General features: G+C 34.4%; 1 protein-coding gene across 5 annotated transcripts; it reads left to right on the top strand.

Annotated features, from left to right (window-relative positions):
* The first annotated feature begins 838 nt into the window (after positions 1-838).
* MUS81 (Restriction endonuclease, type II-like superfamily protein) lies at positions 839-22,029 on the top strand. Of its 5 annotated transcripts, XR_014429974.1 has the most exons (17): positions 842-1,221; positions 1,790-1,878; positions 1,989-2,067; positions 2,221-2,307; positions 2,407-2,532; positions 3,016-3,241; positions 3,549-3,702; positions 3,788-3,906; positions 5,513-5,661; positions 6,057-6,114; positions 11,155-11,313; positions 12,683-12,762; positions 13,457-13,694; positions 14,094-14,180; positions 14,778-14,905; positions 19,280-19,499; positions 19,578-22,028. XR_014429974.1 is itself a non-coding variant. In XM_083064969.1 (16 exons), exons 1-15 carry the CDS (start codon positions 1,028-1,030, stop codon positions 14,880-14,882), a joined length of 1,950 nt encoding a protein of 649 aa, XP_082921095.1. In that variant the 5' UTR covers positions 842-1,027; the 3' UTR covers positions 14,883-14,905; positions 19,280-22,029. The 5 variants fall into 5 exon arrangements, 4 of the variants coding, with proteins under 4 accessions (XP_082921097.1, XP_082921095.1, XP_029124879.1 ...); XM_083064969.1 differs by having other exon boundaries at positions 19,280-22,029; XM_029269046.2 differs by having other exon boundaries at positions 843-1,221; positions 19,387-22,029.
* The last annotated feature ends 3,949 nt before the right edge of the window (positions 22,030-25,978 follow it).

The raw sequence follows: 25,978 nt of genomic DNA, 5'->3' as shown, positions 1-25,978 counted from the left end.
GTAATTTAAACTTTTAACCAGAAAACAAGGTTAATGATATATACACTTCCTTTTTTTTACAAGTACACCTCTTTAATTTATTTATTTTTAAAAATTCTTAAAATATTTATAATTTGTTATTTTTAAATTTTTAATTTTACATCTCTAATTTTTAATTTACTATTTTTTCTTTTCACACACCTCCTTTTCCAGTTTTCACATGCACTATTTGTCTTCCTCTAATTTTTCACCTATTTCGGTGGGTAATTTTAGTTCTCTCGATTTTTATATTACTCTCTTATTTTCTCACCTCTTTCACTTTTTCACATGCACCCAAATCAAAGAACCGGTAAGCGACAACATTGTAGATACGTGTAACTTCCTTGATAGTTTCTATCAAATTAGACATACATTTTTTCTTTCACCCTTCCAAAAACCTTAACATTAAGTTTAGTGTTATGAAGAAGACATTTTCACTATTCTAGAGTATTGTGCCGATAGTAAAATCAGCAAGAAAACTGAAAGAGAAAGGAAAAAAGAATAATGTAAAATTAATTAAAATTACCTACAAAAATAAGTAGGGGTGAAAAAATTAAGGGGGTACATGTGAAAATAAAAAAAAGAGGTATATAAAAAAAGTGTTAAATTAAATATTAAAGTGTAAAATTAGGAAAAATAAAAAAAAATAAAAAATAAAAATATTTTAAGAATTTAATTATTTTTTAAAAAGGGGGTGTACTTATAAAAGAAAAGGAGGTGTATATATCATATCCAGAAAACCATTGTTTTAAACCAACATGCGATGGATTTAGGCCCATGATTCCGGCCCAAGCCCATCCTAAGACGGCATAGACACAGGAAGCACACACAGCGAATCACCTTTCCCGGTGAGAAAGTTTTGATTTGAAAAGTGAAATCCCAGAGAAACCTGGCGCGTCATGCTTCTGCAACTGCAACCGTAACAAACTAACCCGATCATCACCGTTCCCATTCAAACCCTAACTAACAAACCGTGCGAACCCACCGCCACAAACAAAACCCTAACCCGATGGAGAACCGAACCCAGGTTCGGTGCCCGGAGAACCAAGAGCTGGCCAACTACGTGTGGAACAAGTGGAAGGAAATGGCGCAGCAACCCAAAGGAATTTCGGACAACATGGAAATGACCCTTTCCAAGGCACACTTCAATGTCTCTACCTCCAAAACTCCGATTCGAACCATCAAAGATTTTTCTCAAGTCAAGTACGTGTTTATTTCTCCCACACTGTGTTACTGTAGAATTGCCTCGTGGTTAAAAATTATGATCATATACTACATTTTGAATACCAGTTTATGAAGGGTTGTCATGTTAGTAGTTTTTAATTTGTGCATTTTTGTCTCTGTTGTTATTTTTACATCTCTGAAGATTTGGTCTTTAATTGAGCCAAATGGTGTTGTGTGATCCGTGTAATTGATCTCGTCTGGTGAGGTAACATTTTTGTTGTGGCTGTGGTGTTTTGTTTAACCTCGTGCATGTAGAAATATGTGGTAGACTATATTAATAATTATTAGTGTGAATAGTGTATTACGGAACTCAATCTTTTTTTTTAGTTCGAAAATTATCCAAAATTTGATATATTGGTTCTGGGCCTCGGAGGTTTGAACTTTGAACTTTAGTGTAAAAGGTGTTGTTGGGTGTTTAGTGAGTGGTTCTATGTGTGTCTGTTATTGGTGTGCTTGTGAAGTGCGGAGGGTAGAAGGATGAACTGAGGATGCTTAAATTGAGTTTTGTAGGCTGCTAATCTGACAGTGCTCTTGTGTTTTCTGGAAGGGGTGTGGGGAAAATGATATTGAGGCTCATGCAGGGATTTTTTGGGACCGGTTCTGGTGGTTCTGAACCAGAAGACTTGACTAAAAAGGGTATGTCTGGTGCTATTTACTTTTTTCTCCCTGTTATTTCAATTGGCTTTACCTTTTTATTTTTTTTATAAGCATAATTCTGTCTAATTCTTTCTTCTCCAAACTTACAGGAAAGAAAACTAAAGGAACCAAAAGGTATATGCCTCAGAGGAACTCAGTGGCATATGCATTGTTGATAACCCTATACAGGTATATATAACAATAAAGTCATATGCACTACTGATGTGTGTATGTATATATATTTCTTTTGGGGTGGGGGGGGGGGGGAGCTTTGTAATTATGTTTCGGAAGTTATCATGGTAAAATTTGTTAGATTATGAGATTTGACTCATTTTTTAATAGGGGAACTTCAAATGGGAGTGAATTTATGCGTAAACAGGAACTTATTGATGCTGCTGAAGCTAGTGGGCTATCTCGAGTGCCAATTGCGTATGTTTAATTATTTACTGTTTCTGTTCTGTGTTTAAGTAGACAAGTGTCTATGAAAATGTATACAACTTTTGACCAATTGCATTTTTGCGTATTCAGGCCAGAAAAAGGGAAAGGAAAACCCGGACATTTTGGAAGTTCTCCACAGGATTGGTATAGTGGATGGAATTGCATGAAGACCTTAATTGCTAAAGGATTGGTTGTAAAATCAAGTTGCCCTGCTAAGTATGATTTTCATTGTGTGCATGAATTTTTTCACAATGTACTGCTAGTTTTTGTATATCAACCTTTCTTTTAATCTTTTATATAATCTTTCACATATTAAAATCCACAAGTAGGGAAACCTTCTTATTGTGAATCCATAACTAATATCTTGAATTGTTTATTTAGAGTTAGGCTTATAATGTGCTTCAACAATCAAGCCATGTATATAGTAACATGAAATCCTTTAGGTATTATTTTTGTGATTCATTACCAGTGAACATTGTGGTTGTGATTTGTTTAAGTGTGCCTTCTATAGATGAATCTAGCAATGTTAATGTTCATCTAAAATTTAATTTACTAGACTTGTAAAACAGCAATTGTTAGGGTGGTTCTTGTTAAACACCTTTAAATACTGATATATGGTTTTTAAATGAAACATGGAATTTGTTATGTTCAAATGAAAATTCTCCATATTTGTATATATTAGTTATATTTTGTGTTCAGGTACATGCTAACTCAAGAAGGTAAGGAAGCTGCATGTGACTGTCTTGCAAGATCTGGAATGGCAGAATCTCTAGAGAAGTTGGCTTCTGTTGAAATTCCTTCTTATACGGATAACCAAAACTCATTGGATGTGGAACTCAATGGTCATGACTTGGAAGCAGAGATGTTGTCACCATTGACCGAGCAAAAGAAGCCGATGGATGTTCCTCTTGATTGCCTTGAGAGGGTATTTTTCCTCTTATTTAAAGTCCTTCTTACTTTTTGTTTTTGTATATTCATATTCTCAAAATTATGTGCTCTATTTGTTCATAAAATCTAAAACACTAACCCTTATTTATACTAATCTTAATACTAACTAACTAGCGAAAAAGAGGCACTTTGTGCCTCTGTGTATTTTGTTTAAAAATAAAAAAAATTAGAGATACTATATCTCAACTTCTTTAGAGGTGACAAGGTGGTTACGAAAAGTGAGATTAAACTGAATTACATTTTGTGCCCACTTTTCATGTCTATTACAAATTCTTATTTTGCAGTTTACTCGAATGGGTTACTCCAAGGAACACATTATTAATGCCTTCACTGAAGTTTCCAGAAGTCATCCAAATAAAGATGTTTCATCTTTGTGGCCGGCTGTTTTATGTCATCTTCGAGAGGAACAAGTCTATGGTTCACGGCCAGAATCTCAAAGTATTTTAAATAATTGTTGACTAGTGCAAATACTGCCACAAACAGTATTTCTTTGATCTCTATTAATCATTTCATAAATGACCAGGGTCTACAGACCTCATTGGAAAAGAGACCAGAACTTTGACCTCATCTTGCGGTGGGCATGTGCCAAACTTTTGCTCTAGTGATATTCCTTCATTTCCCTTGAGAGCTTGCTCAACAGCTGTATGGTTTGATCCATTTGCTTAAATTTTGTGCACTCTTTCTAATGTAGTAATAGATTCTTAATATGATAGTGGAAATATAATGAGTACTACTTCCTCAGTATGATTAGAATTTTTTTGCAATTACAAATTTTGTTGGTTTTCAACACTTATTTTGAATTTTCAAAAGGGTTAACCACTAATGAGTACCATTCTTGTTCATATTTAATTTTTATGTTATGAAATACTATAGTCTATACAAGTTACATGTTGCATACTTGTATTAACATCGATTGCATTATTTTTTGTATGTTTTGTTGAGTTTTGCAATTACATGTGCATGTCATAAGAGTAAGATGATAATGCTTATTGCCCTAATTTATACTGACCACCCTGATTTATCAAATTAAGTGCTTTAGATTAGACCCTAGTTGAACACAAGTGCACAACTCAGTTCAATTTTCTTGATTGCTCTGTTACATCCAATTTAGATGTTGAAATTGATAGAATAAAATGCAGATTCAATTTTGATATTATAAGACAATTGTCCTCTTATTCATATCTTTTTGTCATCCAATTTTGTCTATTTATTTCTCAAAAAAATTTTCAGGGACATCATGATCTACAACTGCACATGCTGGCTGTTACCAACACGAATTGTACCACATTCCTGTACTAGCCTTGGACTCGTGTTCAAATCTCTTCAATTGCAAAGCTTTTACCCCTTGCTCACAGTTCAAAACCTGTGCTTTTCTCGTGCTTCCATGTTCTAGTTTTAAACTTCTGTAGCAATCTTCATAAATCTCCCTCTAACAAAAAATCCCCGGTCAACTGAGAATTTTCTAGTCAATCCCCCCATCCACCCCTATACATATTTTCTCTTAGGTCAAAAACTTTCTTTGTTGTCTTCACAGCCATTCTCCTTGTACTCTCCTAAAATCTTCCCTCTCCAAAACAAAAAAGAAACAAATTGTTTTCACCTCCAAAATTTCCCAACATAGCCAGGTTGAAATATATAGGGAAGTTCTCATGTTTTCTGTTGAACCAGATAAATCATTTGTGCTTCTGCATCTCTTCCTTCTTTGGCTGAGCTTGACACTCTCCTGGCCATTAAAGACTGATACCTAGATAGTTTTGTGTCAACCTTGTGGATTTCCTTCTCAGACCCATGTAATGGCACTTTTGAATCCATTATAAGGTTGTGTTATATTCAATATTGCATGACCATGAGCATTCTAAGCCTCTAAATTTTACATTTTGAGCCATAAATAAAAAATGAAATGTAAATCTTAATGAAAATAAGGTATGCATAAGAGGATGATTTTGTCTTTAAGTACCATATGCTCATGCCCACAGCATGTGCATTTTATTATGTCAGTGTAAACAGTTAAATTAGATGGAACAGAGATGGGAGTTGTATTAAAATTAGGGTGTAATGTGCTTAATTTGCTAATTAGGGTGAAAAGTGCAAATTAAATAATAAATACATGGGTAAAATGCATTTTACTGTAACTTTGTTTTCTATATTTCATTGTATTTATCTAAATTTTGGCTTATGCATTGCTGCGAAGTTTATAATTTTTGAAATGAATTTTGATATTCGTACTTGTACTTGATGAACTTCTTAGGACCAACCCATGCAAAATCCTAACAAGGATGAACTTCTATCAAAGATGAATATTTTAAATGTGCCACCATTGAGCTTGGGTGAGAGATTTGAGGATGCTTATGACATAATTTTAATATTGGATGATCGAGAGCAATTTGCCACACAAGGGTTAGTAGTGAATTCAACATCACTATTTTCACTCAGGATATGAGGTCTGTTTAAAATAAAATAAAAGAAGTGATTTTTTTTAAGGAGACAGAGGTTACTTATTAAAAAAAAAAACACAGAAAACTTCTCTCAAAAAAAGAAACAGAAATCTGTTTTTTCCCTTAAAAGGCAGTTTAGAGTTAGACAAACAGATAAGAAAAGTAGAGAACTTCAAAATAAAAGTTTTTTTAAGCTTAAACAAACAGGCCCATTGTATGATTTGTATCATAGGCTACTATTTTTATCAATAATTAATTATTTGTCTTAATTTATAGTTTATTTGTATTTACAACACTCTAGTGTATTGTCTGGCTTCTTGCTAATAATTCCAATTGATTTTATATTCATTGTTTCAGATCAAGATCCAGGAAAATTATTGAGAATATCCGCAGCCAATTCAAAATCCAAATAGAGGTGAGTTTGATATTTCTTAATTATCTTGAGGTAGTTCCAAACTTCCCATTGCTTCCCAAAACTTGTGCACGTATTGTTTACTGTATGCTGATGCTAATGTTTATCATGGAAATTGACATTGACCTTTGTGATAAGTTGGGGAGATACCAATATCATGCATAGGTCTTGCATACATAAGTATATTTATTATTTTTTTAAGATGGACATTAACTCAACTTTGGAGTCAAAGATGCTCATATAGTTAGTGGGGACTGGGGACCTCTTGGTATGGTGATATGGGACAGAACTGTTGTTGTTTTGTGCTGGCCTTTCCAAGTGATATGTCTCTTTATATTATCCACTACTAGGTTTTCAGTTTATGTGGGAATAGAATAATAGGAAACAAAACTAAAGATAGATAAAGAAATGAGAAAAGGAAAGGTTTCCTATTCAGATGAAAAGGAAGGGAACACGAGTAAGAGTCCTCATTAGAAAGGGTAAGTACCCTGATAGTGATAGGTTTTATTCATGTATTGAGTATTTTATTTTTTTATTTTTTATTTTTATTTTTATTTTTGAGCACTTATACGAATAAAGTATTAATTACTTAATTACACTAATAGGTTTCATGAAATTCCACATAAACCCCATATTTTTTTAATGGTTACAGCAATCTCCCTTATAAGGGTACACAGTAGAATGTTTTTCAAACAATTAAAGTTGGTAATGTTTTTTAAACAATTAAGGAGTTAACATAATATCTAAAGGGTATCAATGTAACATTTTTCAAACCATTAAAGGAGTTAGTGTAGCATGATTGATAACTAAACCCAATCTCATTGCTGAATATTGGTGTAGAAATATTTGTTTCTTTATTTTATTCTAATAATAACAGCTGAGTAATACAACTTAAATAGGGAAAACAAAGGGAGACAAATCCCTTAAACAAAGGGAATTAGAATCCCATAAAACATTCAAAATAATAAAAAAAAGGTGAATCCATAATTTAGGATTTTATATGCCTGATTTATTTAGAGTAATAAAATCCAAATATTCCTAATTTATTTCCCTAAATTATTCAGAATAATAAAATCTGAACATTCGTAATTTATCCACACCCCCCCTCAAGTTGGTGCAAAGATATTATCATTCTCAACATGGTAACTTGATGTTCAAGAAATGGAATGCATATTACTCCTTCTTCAAGCTTCTCCTTGATAAAATGTTTGTCAATCTCAACATGTTTTGTTCGCTCATGTAAGACTGGATTATGAGCTATGTTTATTGTAGCCTTGTTATCACAAGACAATTGAATAGGAAAAAGTTAGTGATTTTCCAAGGTCTTCTACTACCTTTTTCAGCCAAAGAACCTCACATATCCCTTGAGCCATTGATCTGAACTCAGGTTCAACACTGCTCCTAGCAACAACGTTTTGTTTTTTACTCCTCCAGGTGACAAGATTACCCCATAGGAAGGTGCAATATCTTGATGTTGACCTTCTATCTGTAACAAATCCAACCCAGTTAGCACTAGTATATACCTCAATTCCTCTTCTTTCATATTTTTGGAAGAACAGGCCTTTTCCCGGGGTGCCCTTTAATTATTGAAGAATTCTATAAATAGCCTCAAGATGTTCTTCATATGGAGAATGCATAAATTAGCTCACCATGCTTACAACAAAAGCAATGTCAGGACGAGTATGTGACAGATAAATAAGTTTCCCCACTAACCTTTGGTACCTGCCCGAGTCTACTGGAACACCATCTTGGACATCTCCAAGCTCGGCTTTGACTTCTATTGGTGGGTCTGAGGGTTTGCAACCACTCATTCCTGTTTCTTTCAAGAGATCTAAGATGTACTTTCGTTGTGAGACTACAATTCCCTTTTTTGACCTTGCTACCTCCATTCCGAGAAAATATCGAAGTTGACCAAGATCTTTAACTTCAAATTCCTTGGCTAAACTTTGCTTCAATATGCTCATTTCTATTGCATCGTCACCTGTCAATATTATGTCATCTACATAGACAATTAATATTGAGACTTTGCCTTCAGTGGACCTTTTGGTAAACAACATATGATATGATTGGCCTTGACTATATCCCAGATCCTTTACAAACCTTGTGAAACTTTCAAACCAGGCTCTAGGGGAATGTTTTAGACCATATGATGATTTCTTCAACCTGCATACCTGTTCCCCAAATGTCTTAGCAAACCCAAGTGGAGGTTCCATGTAGACTTCTTCCTCCAAGTCTCCATTCAAGAATGCATTTTTTACATCTAGTTGAGTTAATGGCCAGTCAAGGTTGGTTGCTCCTGGAAGGAGAACTTGAACTGTGTTTAGCTTCGCCTTTGGTGAAAAAGTTTCAGAGTAATCCACTCCATATGTTTGTGTGAAGCCTTTAGCTACAAGGCGAGCTTTGTATCTTTCCAAGGAACCATTCGAGTTATATTTCAAATTGAACACCCACTTACAACCAACTATTATTTTCCCATTTGGTAGATCCACTTTCTCCCAAGTAGCATCCTTCTCAAGGGCTCTCATCTCCTCAAAAACAGCTTCCATCCATTGAGGAACATTTAGAGCCTCTTGAACACTGTTAGGAATTGTGACACTAGATATTTGTGAGATAAAAGCACAATGAGGGTGAAATATTTTTGTAAGACACATAATTTGACAAGGGGTGTTTTGTGCATGATCTAACACCTTTCCTAAGAGCAATTGGAAGATCATCATGAATAAGAGTATTTGTTTGAGAATTACCTGAGGAATCATTGTTAGGTTCTTTCGGAGAATTATCATGAATTTCATGATTCATCCTTTGATTAGATTCTTGGAGGTTCTGTTGGACGATGTCTCTCTTCCTTTTTTCTGCCTAGTGTTCTTTTGTATACACTAGACCTTTGTGCCATTTCACACACTTCTCTGTTGGGTCAATAGGATCATTTTGAGATGGCATTACCATGGTTTGCATATTGGCAGAATCAATAGGATTATTTAATTCATTTGTTTTTGCAAAGTTTTCATTTTTTGCCTCATCATTTTGCAAAGAAATGTCAGGAAATTCAAAGCATAAATCAGATGTGTCTAAAAAACCATCTTCATTGTTGTGCTCCCCCTGAAGATGAGACCCATTATAATATGAAGTTCCTTTAAAAAATGACATCCATAGACACAATATTTTTTTAAAACTGGATCAAAACATTTATATCCTTTTTGGTTAGAGGGATAACCAGCAAAAATGCACTATGTGCTTTGGGGTCAAGTTTTGAATGCTTGGGATCATGATTATGAACAAAAGCTACACTTCCAAAATTTTTTAAGGATATGTCTGTTTAAGACATGAATTTGGAAAACAATTAGTGAAAATTTGCAAGGGAGTTTTAAAATTCAAAATTTTGCTAGGCAATCGATTTATCAAATAGGTAGCAGTTAAAATAGCATCTCTCCAAAGGTACTTGGGGAAATTTGTTTGAAAACTTAGAGCCCGAGCAACTTCTAGGAGATGTTTGTTTTTCCTTTCAGCAATCTCATTTTGTTGAGGAGTGTTTGTGTAAGAACTTTGGTGCACAATGCCCTTTGCAGTGAAAAAATTGCCCAAAATTTTGTTAAAAAATTCCTTGCCATTATCACTATGAAATTTTTTTGAGTTTGAAATTGTGTTAGGATCATATGATAAATTTTTTTAAACACAAGTGTAACATCAGATTTTTCTTGTAAAAGAAATACCCAAGTGACCCTAGTGTGGTCATCAATAAAAGTAATGAACCAGCATTTTCCAGACATAGTTGTTATCCTAGAGGGACCCCAAATGTCACTATGAATCATTGTAAAAGGTTCGGAAGTTTTGTATGGTTGGGGAGGAAAAATAGCACGATGATGTTTTGCCAATTCACATGATTCACATTTGAAGGACAATTGATTTTTATTCATGAATAACATCGGAAACAAATATCTTAAATATTGGACATTAGGATGTCCTAACCGATAATGCCATAACAAAATATCTTTATCAAAAACAGTGATAGAATTGAAACAGGTTTGTTGTTCTGGCCTTCCAGAAAAAAGGCAATTATTGAGGAGATAGAGACCATTGACTTGCCTAGCACCCCTAATTATCTTCCCCGAGGATAAATCCTGAAATTCACAATGAGAAGACCAAATATTAATTCGACAATTGTGATCAAGGGTTAATTTACTAGCAAACACAAGATTATATGACAAATTATGAACATGTAGGACATTTTTTAGGGTCAATGAGGGAGAAAAGGTTACACTTCCTTTACTAGCTACGGTAGCTAAGGAACTATCTGCAAGTTTAATCTTTTGATTCCCTGCACAGGGTGTATAAGAGGAGAAATATAGGGACATGCAAGTCATATGATCAGTGGCACTCGAATCTAGTATCCAAGGGCCATTAGAACCTGTATTGTATTAACAGGGCTGCATAATTTGCTGCACTATGAAAATGGCTATTATATCAATATTCATCCGAGTGTAGAAAGCTCAACCCAGGCCTATGTTAGTTTCTGTACTGTATTGTTTTTCAAATATTCAGTATTTTAATTTTATTACCGTATCATTTGGTGTTCTTTCATTAAGTCAAAATAAACCAATTGTAACTGATGTATTAAACTCCTAATAAAAACCCTTCTAAGTTCTAACTTATAACATATGAACCACCTATGATTACCGTTTATTCGTCCTTGAATAAACTCTCCAAACCTAAATTCTCATTAATTATTGGGAAGGGGTCATGCTTAACATTGCCAGCCAGTATTTCTTTTCATTATGTATTTCTTTATCTATGGTATATTATTACATGCTTCAAAAAAGAAACAGCCAGGAAGTTGTAACAAAACTATTCTTCAATTTGAGCACATTATCTCTGTTTTTATTTTCAGTTAAAGTTTTTTTGGATAACATAAATTATTGTGAAACATATTAGATGTGATATTATCTTACTGGGGCAGGTTTAGATGAAACATGCATTTAAAAATTTTATCTGTGCTCCTGTATTTAGAAGATGGTAAAAATCCTCTAGAAATTGGTTCATATATAGGTTCGACGATTGCCAGTTGGAGATGGGATTTGGATAGCGCGCCATAAAGCTTTTGACAGTGAATATGTATTGGATTTTATTGTTGAGAGGAAAAAAATTGATGATCTGCGCAGTTCAATCCGGGATAACCGCTATAAGGATCAAAAATTAAGACTTCAGGTAATTATTCCTCCTTAAATATTTAGAATTGTTTCTTGACACTCCAAAATTTTGAACATGTGATGGCAAGCATATGCATATATGGTCACAGATTAATGGTTCTATTGCTTTATTTTCCTATTTTAAAGAAAATAACAAAAATCGAGTCAGTTACCATGTATTTGTAGATGAGTTTCATGAGCGAGTAAGAGTGCTCCAACTATGGTTAACAATAAACTCATAATCACAAGGTAAACCTTGGAGAAGAACATCGAGATGTTCGTGTGACAAAACCAGATCTCCAATAGAGGAAAGCGACATGACTAAGGCTTTTGCGCGAGCAAGAAAGTTAACCATAGTTTTTCCTTCTAGTGTGGTGTTACATAACTTAGTTCGCAATTGGTTAACACGAGCCTGCATGTGAGAGTTGAAATGCTCATGGAGTTTGTTTCATAGTCCCCATGCATGAACACAACCAATGATCTGTGTGAAAATACTGCATGTCAAGATCGCTTGGAGCCATGAGAGGAGTAGCTAATCTTGCTGCTCCCAAGATTGATAAGCCGGATTGACAGATCCAGTGGATTGATGCTCTTCGGAGAGAAATCTTAGTAAAATTGTAGGATTAACAAGAAAAGAATGTAGTTTGTGACCTTTGATTACAGGTTCAATTTGTTGACACCAAAGAAGAAAGTTATCCTCCATAAGTTTTTCTGTGATGGAGTGCGAGAATGTGAGTGGAGCAGACGGTGGAACAACCATGGAGTGAGGCGGGGATGGTGGTGGCATAGAAGAATTAGTCATTGTGAAGAGAAAGAAAAAGAGATAGAGGCTTAGGATTCTTTTGCTCTTGATACCATATTGACAGACAAGAGTTAAGAGAATGTATTTTTTGATATTATTGATTTTCTATGAATCTGTCAACATAATTGATTGAGAAATATTAGAGTCCTATTTATATTTATAGGATGAGTGTTGAGGAAGCTACCTCAAGAGTTCTTGGTTGTAACTGACCACTAGTCAGTTACAACAAAGTAAGAATTACAAATGAAATGGAAATACAATTGAAATGAAAAGCAAATGAAATAACATACGAAAATATGTAAAAACTAATAACAGAGAAATGATATTCTCTTACAAAATCTCATCACTGTTACTGAAACATTACAGCAGTAACAAATTCAGTTGAGTCGTATCATTTTCTTTTATAATTTTGTCATTTGATTTCAATGGCAAAAAATGTGACACATTATTGCTGTAAAGAAATTATAGTTTGATCTATGCTGCTTGAAATGTGTTAATACTATATCATTCAGCTATATAATTTAAAAGCATGCCATACTGACATAGCCTCCTCAATCCCCGCTTCTGAATCCAATTACACATTTAGAGGTGTGGGCTGAAGAAGCTGATATATCTTGTTGAAGGTGACCCAAATTCTTCTGAAGCTGCTGAAAGCATAAAAACTGCGTAAGTACTTTTTAAAAAAAAAATAAATAAATTCATTGTGCTTTTTTTACTTTTGAGGGGCAAGGGGAGATAGAGAAAAAAACAGTCTCAGGCATATTTGCATCATTATAACTTCACTGTTATTACATTCATACCAAATGCCAAGGTTTAGTCTTTGATGATATTTTCTTTTCAGTTTTCATCATTTCGCATACTAATCTTCGAACTGGGAAACAAAGTGAAAACAGAATAACATTCTATTTCTAATTCTTCAAAAATAGAAAGTGGAACCAAATAGTTTTCCCAAACCGAATGCACCCAAGTACTGCTATATCTGGGTTGAAGGGGTTTCATTCACTGAAACTTTGTCGCTTTTTATCTTAAATAATCATAGTAGTAGTTGACTAGTTGTATACTGTTCTGAAAGCAAAATTTCTGACTTTTGGTTGGTGCATGTTAGTGAGCAACCATTTATTAATTTATCATTAACAACTTTGTTTATTTGGTGATGTGGTGGATAGAGTTATTATGTTTTGTTATGGTGCCATTTTCCATAAGGTTTCTGCAGATGTGAGATAAGGGTTACTGGCTTTGCTTGAATGAAGCTTACTCAAATTGTTTGCCTGTCTTTAAAAAGCTCAAAACATTCACAATTTCTGTTCTCGTCAAAATTAACCCCATTTTCAGACTTTCTTTCTAATCCCACCTTGTACAGTTGTTTTACAACAGAGATTCTGGAGGGATTTGATGTACAAAGAACAAGTGGCTTAGGTGATACCCTAAGGAAGTATGGTTATCTTACCCAAGCAATTTCTCAATATTACAAGTCAGAAATTTTTGAAGAGAGTGTAAAATGCTCTGGGATATGTCCTCCTTTTGATGAATTTATTAAAAGGTGTCAAGACCTTGAGAAAACGACAGTTAGTGATGTATTTGCCATCCAGCTTATGCAGGTACTAACAATTTAAAAATTAAATTTGAACTGTTTTTCTATTGATTGGTTTTCTGACTAATTTGAATCCATTGACCTTGACTTGCCTTTTTATTTACAGCTTAACTTTTTTAGTTACTTTTGGATTCATTAGTACTTGGATGAATTCTCATTCCTTTTTTGCTGGATCCTTAAATTTACTTCATCGCTTTGGTGAAATATGATTGGAACTGGCTGGATGACAGCGTTGTTTTGGTTTTGTGCAATTTCATTGAACATCACGTTTTTGTTCTTGAGCCTGTCTCGTGTAATGAACTGCAACATTTTGTAAAATTGGATGAGTAATTCTAATAGCCAACTTTTTCATCTGATAAATTATTGAATGTTTTTTATTTAATAATTTTGGAACATGCAAATGCAGGTCCCACAGGTTACGGAGGAGGTTGCCATGGCTGTGTTGGACATGTTCCCCACACTTTTCTCTCTTGCCCGTGCTTACTCACTACTCGTGAGTCCTCATTACTTTCACCTAGTATGAAGTCAATCGTTTAGGCATGACAATTGGATTAAGAATGGGTGGGTTGCTGTAAAATATTGTATGAGGGTTTGGATACACAATGGTCTATTCCCACATCATATGTTATGTTTTATAACTAGGATTTGAAAGATCTTTGGGTAGCTTTTGAATTGAACCAAAAATAGAATTTTTAATTGATTCTCTTTGTTTTGCTGATTTTTTTTATAGTTAATTTTTGTATATGAATAACATTCCTGTTTTACTGGTTTGTAAAGAATGGCACAAGGGGAGGGAATATTCCATTTAACTAAAAAGCAGGTAATGAATTTGATTCCAAGTATATAATATACCCATTCTCTACTGGATGAGAATTAAAGCTGCAATTTCCATAATTATGGATCTGGATTCGGGTATATTTCTTAAACGATGATATGAGTGATTGGAATATTGCTTTTGAAAATCTTGGGTATTTGAGAGCCAGTCTATTTCACGGGGCTTGTTCAGTTTTATTTTTTGGATGCTTGGTCACTAAGTTATGCTTTCTCCTTTTAACTTTACCCACACTAACTGTTTAATTGATTTGATTAGGATGGCGATACTTGTGCCCGGGAGGATATGCTTCAAAAGCAGAGTAACAATGTGATCAATGCAGTTGCCAGTAGGAACATTTTTCAGTTCGTTTGGGGCGGCTGACTTGCATTTTCACTAAAGCAATGGTGAATACCGTATTCTTTTTGTACATTTGTAACTTCTCATTATTGAATGTGATTGTAAAATTAATTACATTATAAATGAGGCTTAGTTTGGCAGTCTCAAATTTAGAAGAAATAATATTCTCTCTTATTGATTTATGAGGTTATTAAACCTCTATATATATACATGAATTTGCAGCCTATTTTAGGAAATATGGACAGTTAATTCTAAGGAGACAAATCCCTATGATTACGGGATTAATCTTGCATAAATAAATCTAATAATGGCAGCATAAGATTGTTACAGAAATACAGCATAGCAAATATAAAACTTCCTAAAACACACAACGCCAATCACGGTTTTGACACTCCCCTCAAGCTGGTGAATAGGTGTTTTCCATTCCCAGCTTGGATATAATTCTTTCAAAGTGAGTGCAGTTCAGCCCCTTGGTGAGTATGTCTGCAAGTTGATTCTGAGTGGATACATATGGTGTGCAAATCATGCCACTGTCAAGTTTTTCCTTGATAAAGTGTCTGTCAACCTCGATATGTTTAGTTCTATCATGCTGCACCGGGTTGTGGGCTATGCTAATTGCAGATTTATTGTCACAATATAACCTCATAGGTTCATCCCACTTTATCTTCAAATCTTCCAATATAATCTTCAGCCATAGAAATCATAGAAGTTCACATATTCCGTGGGCCATTGCTCGAAATTCTGCTTCAGCACTTGATCTAGCCACTACACTCTGTTTTTTACTCTTCCAAGTCACTAAGTTTCCACCAAGGAAGGTGCAGTATCCAGTAGTTGATCTCCTATCTACCACTGACCCTGCATAGTCCGCATCCGTATATGCTTCAAGACTTACACTCTTATTTCGTTTGAACAAAATCCCTCTTCCGGGGGTCCCTTTCAAGTACTGGACAATTCTAAGAGCAGCTTGTAAATGTGCTTCCTTTGGTTGATGCATAAACTGGCTGACTAGACTCACAGCAAAAGCAATGTCTGGTCTAGTATGAGATAAGTAAATAAGCTTGCCCACAAGTCTTTGATACATTTCCTTGTCCACGGCAATATCCTCCTCCATACTTCCCAACTTTATATTTGGGTCAACTGGAGTACTTGCTGGTCTGCAGCCTGTCTTCCCTGTTTCTTTAAGCAAGTTAGTAATATACTTTTGTTGAGATATGAAGATTCCTTTCTTGGAGTGAGCCACTTCAATTCCTAAAAAATTTTTAAGCCTCCCTAGTGTCTTGATCTCAAATTCCGTGGCAAGGCATTCACTTAACAATTGTTGTTCCCTTTTGTCATCCCCACTTACTATAATATCATCTACATACACTAATAGAATTGTTACTCCCCCTGAAACTGAATGTTTGATAAATAATGTGTGATCCCCTTGGCTCTGTTTGTAGCCCAGACTCGTCATAACTTTGGTGAATCTTCCAAATCATGCTCTTGGGGATTGTTTCAGCCCATATAGAGCCTTTCTTAATTTGCAAACAGTTCCAGCAGCAACCTGTCCATTGTATCCAGGGGGCAACTCCATGTATATTTCTTCTTCAAGGTCTCCATGCAAAAATGCATTCTTCACATCAAACTGCTGCAGATCCCAATCATAACTTGCTGCTAATGACAATATTACTCTGACCGTGTTCATCTTAGCAACCGGGGCAAATGTCTCTAAGTAATCAACTCCATAGGTTTGAGTGAAGCCTTTGGCCACTAACCTTGCCTTGTAACGTTCGATGGTCCCATTAGCCCTGTACTTTATTGCATATACCCACTTACATCCTACTGGTTTTTTTTCAAGAGGTAGAGTGACAAGTTCCCAGGTCCTATTTTTGTTTAACGCCTCCATTTCCACATCCATGGCATGTTTCCATTTGCTGTCAGATAATGCTTCAGATACAGAGGAAGGTGTTTGTGTGGAGTTGAGATTAGTGAGAAAAGTTTTATGGGTAGGTGAGAATTTTTCAAAGGATAAGAAATTTGATAGTGGGTAAAGTGGTTGTTGGGTACATGTTCTAGTTCCCTTTCTAAGGGCAATGGGTAGATCAAGAGTTTGGTCCACCTGTGCTTCTAGATTTTCAGAAACAAACTCATTAGAATCATTGGAGTTTATAGGGTTCGAAGGTGTTACCTCATGCAATGATGGTGGGTTGGATTCTTGGACATTGCCAGATTCTAGAATGGCCTTCTCTCCTTGAATATACCAGATTTTTTCCAAATTTTCCTCCATTAGGTGCTGGAGGCGCTGGTTCAGGTGCAGGTTCTGTTCTTCCCTCAATTTCAGGGACAACAATGCCATTAGTCCCAATTTCAGGTCCAAATGTCATATTTGGAAACATGAGAGTCTCATCTTCCTCTCTTACATTCTCCCCCTGAAGATGAGGCTGTTTGAAGTAGCTCTCTTGTTCGTTGAAGGTGACATCTCTTGACACAGAATCTTTTTGAAATGGGGTGAAAACATTTGTATCCCTTTTGTGTGGTAGAGTACCCTAAGAAAACACATTTGACAGCCCTAGGGTCCAATTTTCCCCTTTCATTACTATGAACATGCACAAAGGATACACACCCAAATATTCTAGGTTGGAGTTTAGTTGTAGGATGTAAGTGTGGGTAGAATGAGGATAGAACTTCCATGGGGCTTTTTAAGTTTAAGATTTTAGTGGGTAACCTATTGATTAGGTAGGTGGCAGTAAGGAGGGCTTCTCCCCAAAATCTCTTAGGAACATGGTTTTGAAAAAGTAGAGCTCTAGTTTGATTTAATAGGTGCCCATTCTTCCTTTCTGCAATCCCATTCTGTTGGGGTGTGTTCACACATGAGGACTCATGGATTATCCCTTCTTTTTGGCAAAAAGAGTTTAGTACAAGATTAAAGTAGTCCTTGGCATTGTCAGACCTAATTCTTTTAATACCGACCCCAAATTGATTTTTAATCATTGAGATAAACTGAACAAACACGGAGCTAACTTCAGATTTTTGTTTCAATAAAAAAACCCAAGTCACCCGGGTACAATATCATCAATGAAGGTTAAAAACCATTTAGCACCTGAGATATTAGGAACATGAGCAGGACCCCATACATCAGTGTGAACAAGAAAAAAAGGGAAAGAACTCATCTTATTGCTAATGGGAAAAGGTACACGCTTGTGTTTTGCAAACTCACACACCTCACAATGGAGACTCTCCACATTTAAATTTTTAAACAAAGAAGGGAAAAGCACTTTTATAACTCGAAATGAAGGATGTCGTAGCCGACAATGGTACAGTTGAGCTTTCTCATTGTTGGTCATGGTGGATAGAGAGATGAGACTCTTGGTAGGCAGATTAGGGTCCTCCATGTAGTATAGGCCATTCCATTCTCTAGCATGTCCAATCGTCCTCCCCGAGTTCTTGTCCTGCAATATACAAGAGTTGCTATAAAAAACAACATTACATGAAAGATCTTTTGTGAGTTTTTGTATAGAAATCAGGTTGGTGGAGAGTTTAGGGACATGAAGGACATTTTTTAATGTCATGGATGGGCTTATTTGGACCTCTCCTTGTCCAGCTGCAGTTATAAGAGTTCCATCTGCTGTGGAAATTTTCTTGTTGCTAGGACATGGGGAATATGTGGAGAAGTATTTGGGTAGAGGGGTCATATGGTCGGTGGCTCCAGAGTCTAATATCCAGTAATGTGTAAATGGTGTATCTGAAACATTAAGCCCAAAAGAAAGTGGAAACTTACCAGAATATGTTAAGGAGCATGTACCTGTGGGCTTCTCCAATTTACTGAGGATGGATCTTACCCGTTCTATCTCTTCATGGTTCAGCTGGACAGATTCTTCACCTTGTCCATTAGCAATGTATGCTTGCCCTTGCCCTCCTTTTTTGGGAGGACCTCCTTTCGGCCCCCATTCTCGGCTTGAGGTTTTTCCATCTTTCAGCCCCCATTCTCGGCTTGGGGGCTTTCCATGTAATTTCCAGCACTTTTCCCTTGTGTGGCGCGGCTTGTTACAGTGGGTACACCAAACCTCCTCATGTTTTTTCTCCATACTGGGAACCCAGTTTTTCCTCTGGTTAGCAACCATGATTGTTCCTCCTTCAGCTATCATTGCCGAGCTTTCAGTGGTTGAGGTTACCAGCATCAGCCCTCTCCTGCTTTCTTCACTTCGGATAATGGCTACCACTTCATTAAGCCCTGGGACTTTCTCTTTTCCCAGGATTTGGATTCGGACCTGGTCATATTCAGGATTTAGGCCTACCAAAAAATCATAGACCCTATCTTGTTCAATATATTCTTTTAGAATTGCTGAACTTTGCTTTTATAACTCGATAGTGATCCAATTCCATCCATAGAGACTTGAGTTGATTGGCATATTCTGTAACTGATCTATTTCCTTGTTTGGCAGCCACGGTTTTCACTTTTACATCATAAATTTGAGCAGCATCCTTGGCCTTAGAGTAAGTTTGTTCGACTGCCTCCCAGATTTCTTTTGCTGATTTAAGGAACATGCAGGTATCACTGATTTCTGGGACCATCGAATTCCACAGCCACGCCATGATCATGGAGTCTTCTTCATCCCATGATTTGAATTTGGGATCTGTTTCATCAGGTGCATTACCAGTCAGGTGACTGATCTTTCCTTTTCCTTTCAAGATGGTCCTAATGAGTTGAGACCATTTGAGGTAATTCTCCCCAGTTTCCAGATTCACGACCTCAGCCATAACCAGGTATAATCAAGGTAGAGAGGGTTGCGCTGCAATGAAGGCTGCAACAAGGCTTAAAGGTAGCGCAACAATGAAGACTGCAACTTAGGTTAAAGATAGCGCAACAATGAAGGCTGCGACTTAGGTTTAAAGGCACGGTCAGAGACTCCCAAGGATCGGGAGCTCTGATACCATCTCAAATTTAGAAGAAATAATATTCTCTCTTATTGATTTATGAGGTTATTAAACCTCTATATATATACATGAATTTGCAGCCTATTTTAGGAAATATGGACAGTTAATTCTAAGGAGACAAATCCCTATGATTACGGGATTAATCTTGCATAAATAAATCTAATAATGGCAGCATAAGATTGTTACAGAAATACAGCATAGCAAATATAAAACTTCCTAAAACACACAACGCCAATCACGGTTTTGACAGGCAGAATGTTGTATATTTTGTAAAGGAAAATTCTACATACACATACATAGGCCATAGTAGTTGATTTTTTTTTATTTTTATCATAGAACCATACGTCAATGGTAATATTATTTTAATTAAATGAGTAAGATTTACTCTAACACTCTTCTCATTTGCTACACATTCTTGTGATTTCATTTACCAACTGATCTGGGAAGCAAGGTTTAAATCTAAACTTCTCGAGATTAATATAACTGGTGCATTGCGAGTACATATCATTAAACATTTCTATAGACATGAGACTTGTCAGCCCAATAACAATCCTTATTGACAGTACATGATACTTGTCAGTTAGATAACTGAGTAATAAACTTTAACAAGTAACTAACCAACTATCTACAACATTAGCAACAATCATATATACAATAGAAAAGTGTAGAAAATAATAGAGTAAAATTCTATACTCTAATACTCCCAGCAAGCTCAGCAGGAGTAAGATGCTTGAGCAGCTATCACTATGAGCTTGACCTTAAATGTTGAAATCGATTGGGTGGGAGGGCCTTAGTTAGGATATCTGCATATGGATCAAATGCTGGAACACGAAGAATTTGAAGCTATTTATTCATTATCTTTTCTCTGACAAAAAATAGATCAAGCTCCATGTGTTTAGTGCGAGCATGGAGAGTAGGATTATGAGTGAGAGGGATCATGCTCAAGTTATCACATAGAACTTGAGGAATAGAATGAGAGTCACATAACTCTTGAAGAAGAGTTTGAATGTAGATAGCTTCAAAAGTGGTGAGAGCTAAGCTTTTGTATGCAGCTTCAGTTCTTGACCTGGTAATGACATTTTGCTTCTTTGACCACCAAGACACAAGGTTAGGCTCGAGAAATAGAGCTACACCTAAAGTGCACCTCCTATTATTTGGGTCAGGAGTCCAATCAACATCACATTCTTGAAGAATCAAAGGAGAGTTGTGCTTGAAGAAGCAAAGGAGAGTTGATAGGAGCAGGGTTGATATAGAGATCCTAGGAAATAGTCCCTTTTAGGTATTGTAGAATACGATTTACTACAAGCCAAGGTTGTTCGTGAGGCCGAGCCATAAACTAACAAACCTTGTTCACTGAATAACCTATTTCAGGTCTTGCAATTGAGGCATATTGCAAAGCACCAACAACTGATTTGTAATATGAGGAGTCATTAAAATAATTTGAACCAGTTTTTTGTACGTTTGTAGCCATAAACCATTGGAAAAGAAATAGGATTTGCTTTATTCATCTTGGTTCTATTACGAAGATCTCAAATGTATATGCTTTGAGGGAGAGTTAAAGAACTGTTTGAGTTATGTTTGACCTCAATTCCAAGGAAATTGTCCAAATTTCCAAGATCCTTAAGAGAAAGCATAATTGAGTTTACTAATAAGATTTTCATTAAAGCTTTAATTGTTGCTAGTAATAATTATGTCATGCACATAAACAATGAGGGATCACACTTGCTGCCTTTAAACCCAAATTGTAAAAAAGTGTGCTTCAGTCTATCAAACCAAGCCCGTGGTGCCCGTTTTAAACCATAGATGGATTTGTTGAGTTTGCAAACCAGCTTCTTAACATTGGATTCAAATCCTGCGGGTGGAGCCATATAAACATGTTCTTCAAGTAGCCCATTAAGAAAAGTGTTATTGATATCAAGCTGGTTAATCAACCAATTATTTGACACAACTAAGGTCAAGATAATGCGAGTAGTTATAGGTTTAATAACAAGAGAAAATGTTTCATTATAGTAAAAGCTAGGAGTTTGTTGAAATCCTTTAGCAACCAATCTAGCTTTATATTTATTAATAGATCCATTAGAGTTTTCTTTAACCTTGAAAACCCATTTGCATCCTATTAGATGGTGGTGGAACCAAGGGCCATGTGTTGTTCTTTAACAAAGCTTATTCGACTTTCATAGCATCAAACCATACAGGACTAGTTAAAGCTTGTTTAGTGGATGTTGGTTCAATGTGGGTCAAGAGAAGTGTGGGTTGAAGTTTGGAATAGGATATTCCAAACTTGGATCTGACTTGCATAGGGTGAGTATTTGGGGGGGGGGGGGGGGTGGGGGGAGGAATTCTGGTATTGTAGTTAGGTGAGGAGATGTGGTCAGTAATGGTATTTTGATGTGTTACATGGGATGTTTGTTTTAGTCGTAATAGATGGAATGGCTGGTAGTGGTGAAGAGAGAAGATTAATAGGTTGAGCTTGAGTAAGCATAAGAGGTATAGAAACAAATTTTTTTTGTGGTGAGATGTAGATGTGATCAGATTTTTATAATGAAATTTCTTCTCATTAAACATATCTTTAGATATATAGATGTTTCCATCATTTGACAGACATTTATAGCCTATGAGAGTTGTAGAATAGCCTAGGAAGACACATTCTTGAGATCTATATTGAAGTTTGTTCCTATTATATGGTCTGAGGAAGGGAAAGCAAGCACAACCAAAAAATTCAAGTTGTTTATAATTAGGGAGCTGACCAAAAAGTTTGTGATAAGGTATATCAAACTGTAAAGTGGATGTGGGAAGTTTGTTGATAAGATAGACACTATTAGCAAAGGCATGGTCCCAAAACTTGAGAGGAAGGGATGCTTGAGCAAGGAGAGTAAGGCCAAGTTCAACAACATGCCTATGTTTTCTCTCAACAACATCATTTTGGTGATTTGTGTGAAGACACATAATCGTATGCTGAATTACATGTGCAACTAGGTAATTGGAAAAAGGTCCATCCTCTCCACCCCAATCAGTTTGAACATCTTTAATATTAGTTTGAAATTGTTTTTCATCAAGAAGTTGTAACTGTTTAAAGACATGCATTGTTTCAGATTTTTGTTCTAGAAAATAAAGCCATGTAAATCTGGTATATGCATCAACAAAGGCAACATATTAAGTGTATTCTCCTATGGAAGTAAAAGGAGCAGGGCCCCAAGGATCAAAATATATAAATTCTAATAGTTGAATATAATATAGATGGAAGTCTATGTGCTTTCCCAAGACAACAAGAAGAACATAATTCAATAGTATTTTTTATTTATTTGAGAAGATTCCAATGTTTGTATACAATATTTTGAACATGAAAGCTAGGATGACTAAGCCTAGAGTGCCGAATGGCTAAAATGAAGTAGGTAAAACTGTTGTTTTATGGAAGGATCAAGTATCATATGACCTGAAAAGGCAACAATGTTTGGAATAACTTTCGACAGAGATGGAAACTAATATAAGCCACCTAGACCAACGACTCCTCCGAGTAACACTTAATTGGTGGCCTGTAATTTCACCGAACTAAAGGTTGGGTGAAATTCAAAATAAATATGATTATTCTTACAAAACTGACTTACACTCAAAAGATTTTTAGTAGTTTGAGGCATAAATAGTAAATTCTTTAGGATAAGAGGAAATTAAAAGTTAACAAGTATAAAATTCTGTTTTTCATAAAATTAATTAATAAAAACAATAGAGTATTTTATTTTAGTTTGCTTAAATTGATTTATTAGATTAAGTTTGTTAAAATAAATCAAGAATGTATTTTATAATAATAAAAAATAGATAGGCTGGTTGGGTTTGAAGATTAAGTGATGGGTTTTGGATATGAGGAGCTCAACTCAAACACTTAACCTACCAGAGTTTAGGGAGTGAAGTTTGAATACACTTCAAAGAGAGTTTTCATATTATTTGACTTTTGAGAGAACATTATAGTGTGTTTGGATGGAGAATTTAAATGGAGTAATTTATTTATTTGAAGAATTTTAAATTCTTTAAGATAAAATATCTTGTTTGGATGAAGAATTTATAAGGAATTTGAAATTCAAGTAGTTGTGAAATTTCTTGAAATAGTAGAATTTCAAATTCTCTCAAAAAAGTAAAAATTTGAAATTTCTCATATTTTTCTTCTTCTTATTTCACTTATATATTTTATCTTATCTCTTATCTCTTCATGTTTTTAATTATTGAATATTCAAAAATATTTTTAAAATTATTAAATATTATCTAATATTAATTTTTAAAATTATTAAATATTTAAAAATTAACTAGTATTTATTTTTATAAAATTTAATTTAAAAATTCTCAACATATAAATATATTTTTAAAATCAATTTTATCATGATGGAATTAAACTATCATATCCAACCTAATAATTTAAAATTTGATAAATTTGAATTGACCTATCCAAATAAATTATTTTAAAAATGATAGAAATTAAAATCAAAATAATTTAAATATCAATAATTTAAAATTTTTTGAATTTGTAAAATTCCTCATTCAGGGATTCTTAACATATCGAATGAGTGCTGGATAATAATACGCTTTTGATGCATTATGTATATCAAGTGAATTGCTATGATGAATTGTCTGAACTAGAGTTTCTGTCTAGTAGTGTATTTTTCAGCTTCTAAATAAAAGAATGAGATATATAAATAATCTTGAGGAATTTCATTATATATATATATAAATTTAAAAACTTTGTTACACGCATGACCAATTCATTTAGTGTCTTAAATAATAATAATGATTCTTGTTGTTATTATTTTATGCGTATATATGTATTGTAAGTTGTTCCGGTATTAATTCAGGTTTATGATGTAATGTTGTAATGTTTTGATTTGATGAACGTGTGTATATTGTGCTTTGTGAATATTGCTAAGTCTATGTTTTAAAACTTTGCCATTTGTTAAAAATAAAAGGGTGTATTGGATTAAGATTTTAATAAATTTTAAAAGATTTTTATTATAAAAACTTGGTGGTATTCGATCAAAGTATTTTAAATATAAAAAAATTATGTAATATTTAATTGAGATAATTAAGATTTTAAGAGTCTATCAAAATTTGATAGTATTCAATAAAGATAATCAGAATTTTTTTTTGAGTCTGACAAAATTTAATGATATTCAATTAAGACTTTTTTACTTAAAAAAATTTGTTAATATTAAAAAAATACAGAGATTTCAATGAATTAATTTGAATAATAAATTTTGTGAGACTTTTTAATATAGTTTACATGTAATTTACTCATTAAACAATTTCATCAAAATCTTTGAGATTTCGCATGACTTTTTTCCTTTCTATTTCTACTTTTTTTTCTCTCAAATCTTTTCTCTCGCCTTTCTTGCTTTTGTCTCACATTCTTTTTTCTTTATCATTCTCTCGTCATTCTTGTTTCTCTCTCTTCTTTTTCTTCTCTATCTTATTTTCTCCTTTTCTTTTTATTCATCTCTTTTATTTATCTCTTCTTCTTCTTCTTTTAATATTCTTTTTTCTCCATCCTTCTCTTGCTTTTTTTTTTCTCTCTTTCTCTTTTGCTCTCTCGCTTACGCCATGCATCCTTAAAAAATATAATTGAATGAATATTTATTATTTTTAAATTATGTTTCAAAGGTTTTAAGTTAGGAATCTCTATTTCTATTTAAGATAGAAGTTGAATTTGTATTAGCATGTACTACTACTTAACTTTCTTTGCAAAAAGTGTCATTCTAATGAATTTTCAATTGAATTAATGGATAAATTTTTATCTTCAATGCTACCAGTTAATGAAGACCATAATTTTGAACATATTGTTCAGACTCAAGTGCATGAAAGAGAATATGTCAATATATGGAGGGCTAGTATAACTTTAGACACGTGAAAAAATGTTAGTTTGGAGAAAATTAAAATCAATTATTTGTCAAAAGATAGAGACAATTATTTGTCTAAAGATAGAAAAATTGTGTTGTTTTTACTTTTCTTTATTATTTGTTATATTTTTGGCTAAAACCCTAATTTGGTCCCTTATAATATTTTAAAGTTTCAATTTAGTCGCACTTTAATTTTTGGGTTCAATTTAGTCCCACCTGTCAAAAATACTAGCAATGTTTGCCTTTCCTACAGTGTGAATCACATAAAAAAATCTACTAAGTAAGAGTCGTGAGAATCACGTCTGTGATTTTCAATCACATGACACTCCT

This window comes from Cajanus cajan, chromosome 10, assembly GCF_000230855.2.
Source record: "Cajanus cajan strain Asha chromosome 10, NIPB_CcT2T_4, whole genome shotgun sequence".
NCBI classification, from domain to species: Eukaryota; Viridiplantae; Streptophyta; class Magnoliopsida; order Fabales; family Fabaceae; genus Cajanus; species Cajanus cajan.
This window is presented reverse-complemented; position numbering and strand designations above follow the sequence as displayed.

Coding starts and splice junctions, on each gene's coding strand:
- MUS81 (XM_083064969.1), top strand. CDS start 1,028: ATGGAGAACCGAACCCAGGTTCGGTGCCCGGAGAACCAAGAGCTGGCC. Junction 2,308..2,406: donor CTATCTCGAGTGCCAATTGC/GTATGTTTAATT, acceptor TTGCGTATTCAG/GCCAGAAAAAGGGAAAGGAA. Junction 3,242..3,548: donor CTCTTGATTGCCTTGAGAGG/GTATTTTTCCTC, acceptor CTTATTTTGCAG/TTTACTCGAATGGGTTACTC.